Below are 11188 nucleotides of genomic sequence, written 5' to 3'. Positions count from 1 at the left end.
CGGGAGGTTATAAAAGCACCCACGCTGTAGTTTTCCAGTCACCTTCCACGCACAAATTATCCGGCGAATATCCCTTTTGACTGCCCTCAGCGGCCGTTGGAGCAGTGGGTCAAACAACGACGCTAACACTGGAGCTATAAACATTAACCACGGGGTGAGTAAACCACACTTCACTTTATGTTATTTTTTGTTGCAAATGGCGACTTAAGTGTTCTGCTGGTCGACCGTTACAACCTTATGTTTTAACGGTTAAGTCGCGTGCGCTGCACCACCAACCCACAGCAGAAGTATGGGCTAGTTTAACGGTTGTTAGCATCTCCCTGCCTTTTGCATTTTGCTTAAATTGTATTTGCCTACTTTGGCCGGCTAGCCCGTCTTACAGTTTTTCTGTATTTGAACGCTCGAATTGGATTTGGTGTACACACGGAACAAAAAGCGAGACCATGTTGGAGCTTGTGGTATTTTTGTTTCAAATGTTCCTTAATGTGGGTGTGTTTGCCTTGTCCACGCAGGGCTCCCGTTTAACAACGCCACAGCAAGCCTACCAGCCAGCGCAGTGTCATCACTTGTGACTCTCTCTGAAACGACTCGGTTTCGGAGAAGTGCAAATTGATACACCGCTAAATAAAACCACTGCCGCCGCACATCCTCCAGGGAACAAAATCCCCCAAATCAAAGCAAAAATGGTGCAAAATAAGATTACCGAAGTCACTGGATTCCACCGCTCTTTCAAGGTGAGCCTTCTTTTACAGCTTTGTTGTGGGAGACTGCAGTTTTTAATCAGAGCACGTATACGGCCTGTGTTAAAGGGGTGATCGTCTTGAGATATACACACCCGCACATGTTGCAAGCCCCCATCTTATTTCTGACAACTCACACTTGTGCAGGTTGCTTAAAGGTGCTTCAGTAACACGTATTCAATGGGAATATCAATATTCAATGGGAATATCTACATTAATCCTTAGCAAGGACTTCTGATTGTACTTTGACTTTATAGTTTGCCATATCAGTGAGTTACTGCTAATCTTTATTTGGAAGTTAATCAAGACTGTTTACAATAACAAGTATGTTTATGACTTCTCAGGGCCAAAATCCATTCGAATTGGAGGACTTCACCAAGAATGGGTCCCATCACATTGATTCTTCCTTTAATTTTGGTTCCGCCCCAAGACATGGTGAGTGTGCTCTGCTGAGGTTCTGAAAACTATGTCTAAGTCTGTACAAATCACAACAAATCTTTTGATCAATTGGTTAGAAAACATTCTTTCTATAACTGTCTGCATCACATGCTCTAGATTTTATTCTCGTTTGTCTTGTTGTCCTCATTTACTCACGTGCTTAAAAATCTGTTTGGGTAGACATGCCTTCAAGCCAGCCTATTGACATTCCTGATGCCAAGAAGAGAAACAAGAAGAAAAAGCGCTGCCGAGCAACGGACAGTTTCTCTGGACGATTCGAGGGTAAAAATATTTCCTGTCCTTATATATATTATGGTAGGGTTTTAAAAACTCTTAAACATTATTGGAGGCGTTCTGTACATTGGTATCAGTCAAAGTTAGCCCTTTTTTAAACTTTTTTTTAAAGTATCAGTTATATAAGTAAAACTGGGTTGATATTGTATGCGTTTCAGAAGAGAGTTGGCCATGTGGTATTTATTTGTGCATATGACGGTGATTATGAGGTGTTTAACTGAAGCAGAGATGCAATGTCAGCTGTGTGATGGTTTCATTTTTCACAGTTTAGGGTAATATAAACAATGGTTAATATTGGTTATCAGCCATAGCAGCAATATTTATAACTCTTTTTCCAAATCTTACATTTCTAGTTAATATAGTGTCATAATTTCTCTATGCTGTTTGGTCCACAGATGTCTACAGACTCCAAGAAGAAGTATTAGGAGAGGGAGCGTATGCCAGAGTGCAGGCTTGCATCAGCCTGATCACCAACAAAGAATATGCTGTCAAGGTAAGGCATTGTTACTCATGACGCATATCTGGGATGGTTTTGAAAATGTTGCATCAGCCTTTTGTCTTCGGTGTGATCAGTAGATATTATTCTCTGAAAATGGAATGTTTCTTTTCCGCTTGCAAAAAGATTTGTGGGAAACCGCTGGAGGGAATTTGGAGATTTTAGTAAAGTACTTTTTGTTTTTTTGTTTGATTTTGAAGAAATTCCCACCCTGTTACATGTTCCTGTTTAGCTTGAGATCAGACCTCTGCTGTGGATGTTTGCAGAGGCTTTTCTGTGCTGCCTCTGCACCGTTTTCAACTTGCAGCATTAGCTGCTGTTATCGGATACTTCCTCTCCCAGTTCTAGTTTGAGCCTATCGGAGTGCTTGGCGGGATATACCCACCCCCTTTTTATTTTGCTTTTTTTGCCTACAGAGGACGCTCATAGTGAGAACATTATGTGCTATGAACTGTTCCAAAACAAAACCCAAAGAGGAAGGAGGGGGTGGTGGGTGAGGGTTGTGACCTAGTGTGTTTACACTGCTTTGTTCTAACTCTGCGTAGTTTTTACTTTTTATTCTCATGGTCTTCCAAAGACAAACTGAACTTTTTGTGAAACTTTTCCTAACTTGCAGAAACTTTCTACTTTTTTTCTTGCTTGTAGATGTTTTTGGGGAGTGGGGTTGAACATTAAAAAGCTGCTCTATAACTTCCTTCCATGTCATCGTCATAAACACTAAAGTGGTCATGCACACCATGCGTAGTTACTGTCCTTGTTAAGTACAGGGTGGGTTGCTCTGTGCTCTGGGTGGGTGGCAGTTATGCAGGGAGGAGGAGGCATAAAGGTTGGTGGTTATTGGAGGTCTTCTGAGAAATGGAGGGGGTTCGGACTGCTCCTGCCAGATGTCCCGTCTCTCCCCTCCCCCTTCAGCCAGTGGATGTTTTGGGTTGGTTGTATGTGGTTTGTTGCAGGCGTCTGTGCAGCTTGTCTGGCTATAGGCTGAGGACAAAGGCTTTACATTGAAGTTACAATAGATGATGGTCTTAACTTGAAGACTTTTTAAACAGTTTATTTTAATAAACTACATGCAATCCATCAATTTAGTGTTAATCTAAGTGTTTTGTTAATATTAAATTTTAATTTAAATGCTTTTTTTGTTCTTTCAGGAGAGCATAGTTGTGTTTTTGCTGCTGACATGGACAGAATTGGTGAACAGGCACTGGTCTGCTCGTGAGCCTCCTGTCTGTGCATTAATCCTTAACACACACTGCAGCTCTGGGCCCCTCTGGCCTTCAATACAATCAGTAATCCAGCTACCAGGAAGAGAGGCATGCGCAACCTCCAAATCGGACAATAACCAACCAGGGCTGGAAATTTCAGGCCTTTTGCTCCGTCAGCAGTCTGTGTGTCTCTCCTGGGAGGGGCGCTGTGCAGCTGTTGGCCTCGCTGTGGTGTTTCCACACAGTTATTTTAAGAGTGCTTTCTGTTATTGTAAACAGTTTGGGATTAGGATCTGAGATCTTAGGAAAACTGCTGTGGCCCTTGAAGAACAGAGGTGATTCACAGGGGAGTGTGTGGTTGTGAAAGTTGTTCATTCCCAGCCAGCACATCTGAAAGTAGGATCAAATGTCATTGCAACAGTGCAATAAGTAGGATAAAAGTTAGTAGGCAGGAGTCAAGTAGTGTTCCCAAATATTTGGCTGGTAAAATTGGTCCAATTTGCACCAAACCAGTATCCACAGAAGTTCCTAAATCATTTTTGTTGATATTTTTATATTTAAACCATGTTTTCTTTTGTTTCAGATGATTGAAAAAGGACCAGGTCACAGCCGCAGTCGTGTCTTCCGTGAGGTTGAGATGCTTTACCAGTGCCAGGGTCACAGGTATATTTTTATAATCTGTTGTTTTAAAATGCATCTGGTAGCCACGCCCCACCACAGGATACTTTTATGTTCATATAACTGGATAACTGATGTCATTTAAACATTTATTTTCATCGTTCTGCAGGAATATTCTGGAACTGGTGGAGTTCTTTGAAGAGGAAGACAAATTCTACCTGGTGTTTGAAAAGCTTAGAGGAGGTATGTTACCTTTTCCGCCGATAGTTCTGCTCTGTTATCTTTTCCACAAGGCTAAACTGTCATCTTTACCCTCGTGTTAGGGTCAGTCTTGGAGCAAATTCACAAGAGGCAGCACTTCAGCGAGCAGGAAGCCAGTGTTATTGTGCATGACATCGCCAGTGCTCTAGATTTCCTCCATAACAAAGGTAAGCCTACATGCAAACAGCAGTGAAGAGTTTCTTCTGATAGACAGATGAAACAGCCGGTGTAATAAAAAGTCTGATTTATTTAAATGTCTTTCAGGAATGGCCCACCGAGATCTGAAACCTGAAAACATTCTCTGTGAGAGTGCAGACAAGGTGACTTATCTGTCCAGTTGGCTCAAAGGCCAACACATGTGACTGATAAATATAATTTATGACACCACTTCTTGTTTTTAACAAGAAAGCGGAATGACAAAAACTGAAAAATGTTTTATTTGTTTTGGCAGATTTCTCCAGTCAAGATCTGTGACTTTGACTTGGGCAGTGGGATCAAACTGAACAGTGACAGCTCGCCCATCTCTACTCCCGAACTCCTCACCCCTGTAAGTCCAGATTTTATAAACATTTTTCTGTAGAAACATTTATAAATCTGTCATTTTTCACACAAAAATTGTGATATTTTAAATATTTTTTTATGTCCTTGTTGGGGACGGGGAAGTTATTTCCAGGCTGTAAAATGATGTCTTTATCAAATCCAGCTGACTGATTAGTGGTTGAGCAATTCTTGGTGCAGAGCAGTTCATGGATTGGGAGGAGAGATGCGTTATGTGAGGTTATGATCGTACAGAACAACGTTGTTTTCTTGGAAAGGCCTTGGATTGACTCCCAGATCCCCTCTTTATAAACCGCACTTTTCCGAAGTACGACGACTGTCTGCTGGGGAAAAGGCCCTCTGTTTGATGTCGGCGTCCTCTAGCTTATCAGTGGTAAATATTTAGCCCCGTGATTTTGGAGGTTATGAGTGTTTAACCCCCATGTTGTTCTAACAGGAAGCATCTCCTCTGAACTGTATCCAGAAAACGGTATCTGCCGTCCCTGGAATCAGAAAAGTTGAACTGGAGAGCTTTCCTCTGCTGTCAACATGCAGTGTGTTGGTGGGCCGAATAGACTGACCAGAGCAGGTGAAGGATATCATTCAGGCCTGCAGGAATGTGTTGGGAAGAGAGAGGGGGTTTTCTACACGTGTAACTGTAGCTTCTTTGCACTGACCTGAACTGTGTCATACTCTTTAAGCTCCTTGATGAACTCTCTGTTGTACTTTGAGGCTCTGAGTGGATTTGAAATTATGCTTTGGATTGTAGGATTTCTTTTACAGACGAGTTGATCCCAAGGTTGGAACACTGTGTAATGTCCTTGAGGATTTAACGGCACAAAAAAAGGCAATATAACTTTTACAAGGCTGTGTCCTGAGGCATGGATATGGAAAACACAAACTCTCATTTCCATTCCTTCCTTCCTTCATGTGAGGATGGACAAAATCATGCCTCTTCTACACAAGTCTCCGCCCAGAAGCCCCAGCCGCACTCTACCCTTTGTTTTTAATACAAAGGCTGTTCATGAGGTTTATTCTAGAAATTTTGGTCCTTCCCCCCCACCACCCAGCAACTGAGCAGTGATTGGCTGTAGCAGTGAGCAAAGGGGAGGGACAAATCCCCAGTCTGGTCATGCGCTGAAGCTTGTTTTTATTGCCTTGATCACTGGAACAATGTTATCTGATTGTCACTTCATTATTTGTTCTTGCACCCTGCCCCCTTTTAATCACATTCCTACAGCTGCTGTTGCACAATAAGTGATCGTACATTTTTTGCTGCTCTTGGTTGTAACTAGCTGTTCCCAAAGCCTTTTAAATTCAGTTCATGCTGGCAGCAGTTCCACTGACACTTATAAATTAAACGATCCTGGTCAAGGGAGAGAACACGAAGCTTCCTGTGGTTTAATTTAATACAAATCCTGGTTTTGCTTAAAATGTTTTCAGTTAAAGAGAACTGGAGCATGGCAGCTCAAAATGCTCTTTTAATTCAAGGAACTGCTTTTGTTCCTTGTTACAGGTGTTGCTTACATGACCTAACATGTTCTCAGCCAGTAAACCTCTTCAAGATAATCCTGTAGTTTGCAAACAGCAGAGGTGTGTCATCAGTGCTGCCAACATGGCCTGACTAGTCACATGGCTGGTGGAAAGCCCCAGGTTGCACTGCCTCCAAATGTAGCCGCAGAGTAGAAGATAACTGCAGCTTACAGGAAGGTTTAGAGGATGTTACTGTAAGTGAACAAGGTGATTGCAACAGATGGGCAGGAAGAGTAACGATGTCCCAAAAAGATACTTTCTATCTCACTTTTAGTTTGCTGACATCTGTATATTTTGTTAGACTGTTCGACCAGCCTGTTAAAGAGTTGACTTCTTTCCACTTAAGTATGTAGGAGCTAAAGCATCATTGTGGGGGTTTAACGGCGTTTTGGCCCAAATCCAGTGTGCTTGTCTGGGTAATGAGTCTCCCCAGACATGGTGTTGAAACGGAGGGGGAGGGGATTTTGTGACAGAAGCAGCTTTGTTTGAGTTGAGGTTCCTGCGCAGTGAATTTTATTGCATAAGGAAGCAGGGGGTGTTAGCGACAGCTGGTATATGGTACTGGATACAATGAACGCCTGCTCAGTGTATGTAAACGCTTTTCGTCTTGAAACAGGAAGGATATGTGATGTTTCTATATTAAATGCAATGTTTTTTTTTTTAATAAATGATGCGAAGTCATCTTTTGACATATACATACATCTTAATCCCCAACAATAAGCTTTAAAGCTTCGTCCTGGTGAACCGATGACCTGCTTCTCATCTCCTCTCCCAAACCACTTAAACATTTGGCTTTTGTGTTGCAAGGTTATGTAACTAACCAGAGCTCAGCCTTGCCCCAGCTGTACAGGACAGCCAATCCTCTTCCACTGCTCTGCTGTTTGGCCCAATTTCTTCCCCAGTTACACAGTGAGGCAGAAACTTGGTTGTGTAAAGCTTTATGGTTGACCTAGAGTTCCCCACATTTGTTTCATGACGGGAGCAAAACCATTACACTGAATCAGAATTTAAAAATTTGATCAACATGACTGTCACGCTGTGTGTAAAAATAGTTTCTCTTCACCCATAATTCTTGTAGCCTTGATGTATCAGTAAACACATCTCTGTTTCTGTTGGTTGTGATTTTTCCGATGCTTATAAACATTGTTTTTCTCCCTCAGTGTGGCTCAGCAGAGTACATGGCACCTGAAGTAGTCGAAGCCTTCAGTGAAGAGGCTACAATATATGACAAACGCTGCGACCTTTGGAGCCTCGGGGTCATCCTCTACATCATGCTGAGCGGTTATCCTCCCTTTGTGGGCCGATGTGGCGGCGACTGCGGATGGGAACTGGGAGAACCCTGTCACACCTGCCAGGTAACCTTTTAATGCTTTAATTCTTTCACAACATGAGACGTGTAAAAACAAAGATGGCTGACGGTGAATCTCTCTCCACCTGCAGAACACTTTGTTTGAAAGTATCCAGGAAGGAAAATACGAGTTCCCAGAGAAGGACTGGGCTCACATCTCCTCAAGTGCCAAAGACCTGATATCCAAACTTTTGGTTCGGGATGCCAAAAAACGACTGAGTGCCAGCCAGGTGCTGCAGCACCCCTGGGTGCAAGGGGTAAGTTCAGGCTGCTTGTCTGCAAATGCATGGGAAGTTTGACCTTTGAACTTTATCACTAATCTAGTATTATACCTCCTTCTTTTAGGGAGCATCTGACATTTTATCAACATCCATCATCCATCAGAGGTAAGACAACTTTAAAACTCCAACAGTAGGGCTGAAACGATTAATCTGATCAATTTATTATTGAAATAATCAACTAATTTAGTAGTCGAATAATTGTTAACTCAATCAAGTTAATTTGTATAGCACATTTCGGCAATAACGCAGTTCAAAGTGCTTTAAATCATAAAAGTTGAAATAAAAAGTTGAATGAAAAATCTGTAGTATATCATCAGAATAATTGATTACTAAAATAATCATTTGTTACAGCCCTATCCAGCAATAACGCCTGCTTTGAAACATATTTTTCCTTTTAACTTATTAGTTTTTTTTCTGACCTATTTCCTCCAGGAACAGCAGTGCCATGGATTTAACATTCTTTGCTGACAAGGCTATGGCTGTAAACCGGCAGCTAGCCGAACAGGACGGCATGGAGGAGCAGCAGCAGCAGGAAGTCCCGCTGGTCGTAGCTGCTAGCGGCTCCTCCATGCGCCTGTCACCTCCATCCAACTCCAAGCTGGCCCGGCGCAGGCAGCGCAGCAGCCAGCTAAAGAGCGGCCCCGTCTCCGCTGCAGAGCTCTGCCAGCTCCTGGCTCCTCTCGTCATCGTGGGAGACTGCGCTTGAACCGTTTCATCCTGGAGTTCCTGAAACCTCATTTACAAGGATTTTCCAGGCTGGACTGCTCTGATTCCCCCCAACCCCCTCCTCCCCAGTTTTGGCTCCTCCCTCTTTTTCCTCTCAATCCGGCTTTGGTCCCGACCTGTGAAGACGGACGGCGCTTCCAGCCATCCCTCTAAATAATGCCTTCTACCTTTATGCAGCACTTCTGAAGCACAACTACACAGGGCCTGCATAATGGCACATTCAGGTTGGGGAGGAGGGCCAGTTCATGTTTTGGGATAGTATTTTATTTTATTTTTTCTCCTTCATATGACTCGGTTTATAAGTCAGAACTTTAAGCTCAGACACCAAAGGACAACCTGTTGTGCTGCTCCCATGTTACAACTGGATCCACTGTGAATTAAGTTATCTGGAATGTTCTCTTTGCCTGTATGTACACGCATGAGCGGCCCATTTGCTGAAACATACAAGCTTATGCAATATGCCAATATGAAGGCTGTTCTGTCTGAAAAGGATTCTGTATCGGAGAGGCTGAACGGGCTGGAAGCCACTTCCTGTCTGTGCCTGGTGCAGCCCGTTCTGTGGTTAGACTGCTCAGATTTATTTTTTTCCCTCTCCATTCTCTCATTTGAGCTTCTGGAGCATGCACTCATCAGCCTGGTGGCCATGCACTTAATGCTTTAAGAGCAAAGAATGTTAATCGGTCCCTTTTCTGTCCATAATCCATAATGTGATCTGGCCATACATGCCAAATTATCAGCAGCACTTCTTATTGGAGACATTCAGACCAGGTCTGATGGTATAAAAGTTGACAGTTTGCTAGTGCCTGACCACCCAGTACAGACTTTTAGCTTGTATTACTGGTATGTTGGTTCAGGCTAATTTCAGATTCTCTTAAATGGCTTAGCAAGTGAAACTGGGTCAGTGTTACTTTCAGTGTAAGGAATCCACGTGTCCTTTTTTTTTCTTTTCTTTTTTTTCTTTTTTTTTTTTTTTTTCTACAAACAGATTTTGTATATATATTTTTTTTTTCTGATGAAATTGTGCATTTGATATTTAACCTTAAATATTTTGCAAGTAAAGGTTAGAACTCCTTTAAGGGGTTTGAAAAAGCACATGGCCACTGTGAGCAGACTATCTTTTTGTTGTTTTTGTTTTACCCCCATAAGATGCATCTGAAATTTCAACCTTTTTTTTTTTTTCTTCTTTTTTGGGGGGGGGAGAGACGTACACCCTTTCCGGAACAACAAAACTGCTTTACAAATAAAAAGCTGGTAATATTTTTCAGGAAAAATGTTTTCAAAAAAGGAAAAACATTCCACAAAAAAACATTTGAAATTAGCTGTATTATGAGCTTATATTTTATCTTCTGACAACTCCACATTAATGTGCCACATTTTTATCTTTTAGATGAGTGTATTGTCTTTTTTTTAAATCCTGGTGCTGTTCAGTTTAGATGTAGCTCCAGAATTTGTCCTTTAATTTTTCTTTTGTTTTTTTAAGTTGAGAGTATGCTGTATGAGGTGAAATACGCAAAGCTTGTTTAGTTTATCTGGAGCGTTCATGACCAGTGAAGGCAAGTTTTCTTTCTTTTTTCTTCTTCTTTTTTTTTTAAACTTTTGTAAGTGTGAAAGTTGGTAATTATTGTTCCAATTACGTGAAAGGTAATGGACTGGTGACATCGTCTCAGCGCTGAAGCCATTTCACCAAAGAAAGTGCAAGTTGTGACGATGAACATGTAATCCATCATGTAGCATTGAGATGTGAGGAGACTGCTATGTGTCCATGTCCTGTTAGCAGCGCAGCGGCGGTACTCTGGAAATGGTCTCAAAAAGGCCCCTTAATGCTGATAATAGGACACTGTAATAGTTCTAAATACCTTTCTACAGACACATCATTATGGGGTTTTATGTCTTATAATAAGACTTACTTGAAGTTTATATATGCAGCTGTTTCTTCTCCAGTGTTGGAAACTACTTTGCTATCAATCTTAAAGCATTAAGCTGATGATCCAGGCAATCTTTAGGGGTTTTGAAGATACCTATACATTTCAGTATTTTTTTTATTTTTGCCTTTTTCTTTCCTTTGTAAGCTTCATCCAAGTTGTTCCCTATTTTCTGACAGGGCTGGAAACTTGTTAACGCACACACTTTGGCCACACTCTAATATCCTCACAGGTACAATTAAGAGTTTGATTGGTCACGACTATTTCTAACATCTGTCCGGTGGCAGTTTTTGTTCTGGTCTGCCTTCTTGTTTGCAGGGAAAAAAAGGGGGTGAATTAAATCTTGCAGCCTCTGTTTTTTTGTATCGTTTGTCAAAAGAAAAAAAAAAGTGTTAAAATACAGTCATTCAAATGGACAGTATCACAAGCCTCCCCACAGTTTGAATGTAGCCCACAGGCCAGGCGTCTAAAAATCCAACAACATGAATCACATGTTATAAACGGCTCCTCTTCATCGACATGAGCTTAGTCTGTTTATACCGATGCAGTCCGCAAGCGTTTTAGTCAACTGATGCCTAATTTTAACACTGAACAGCCCCAGGCCTATTGTGCTCAGGGGAAGAAATTTAAAGTATAAAAGTCCTTTAAGTACAAAACATTTGATTTAAAATAAGCACTTTACTGTACCATGTGAATGATTGCAGTTCACTCAAGGCAACATTTGACAGTTGCAACAGATTTTTGTATTGTTTTTCTAAAAAAAAAAAATGCAATAAAATGCTTTGAACTACA

At 41.6% G+C, this 11188-nt stretch overlaps 1 protein-coding gene across 1 annotated transcript; it reads left to right on the top strand.

Moving 5' to 3' along the window:
• Positions 1-11188, top strand: mknk2b (MAPK interacting serine/threonine kinase 2b). Its single transcript, XM_008415137.2, has 14 exons — positions 1-154; positions 513-734; positions 1085-1175; positions 1359-1460; positions 1868-1965; positions 3754-3833; positions 3958-4031; positions 4112-4216; positions 4314-4369; positions 4501-4596; positions 7280-7474; positions 7560-7724; positions 7813-7853; positions 8181-11188. Exons 2-14 carry the CDS (start codon positions 684-686, stop codon positions 8452-8454), a joined length of 1428 nt encoding a protein of 475 aa, XP_008413359.1. The 5' UTR covers positions 1-154; positions 513-683; the 3' UTR covers positions 8455-11188.

Source organism: Poecilia reticulata, linkage group LG8, assembly GCF_000633615.1.
Source record: "Poecilia reticulata strain Guanapo linkage group LG8, Guppy_female_1.0+MT, whole genome shotgun sequence".
NCBI classification, from domain to species: domain Eukaryota; kingdom Metazoa; phylum Chordata; class Actinopteri; order Cyprinodontiformes; family Poeciliidae; genus Poecilia; species Poecilia reticulata.
The sequence above is the reverse complement of the archived record's forward strand: the minus strand, read 5'-3'. Positions and strand labels throughout refer to the sequence as shown.

Excerpts from the sequence above, each read along its gene's own strand:
- mknk2b (XM_008415137.2), top strand. The coding sequence starts at position 684 with ATGGTGCAAAATAAGATTACCGAAGTCACTGGATTCCACCGCTCTTTC. Across the intron at positions 1,966-3,753 it reads ACAAAGAATATGCTGTCAAG|ATGATTGAAAAAGGACCAGG; the intron begins GTAAGGCATTGT and ends CTTTTGTTTCAG. Across the intron at positions 7,475-7,559 it reads AACCCTGTCACACCTGCCAG|AACACTTTGTTTGAAAGTAT; the intron begins GTAACCTTTTAA and ends CTCCACCTGCAG.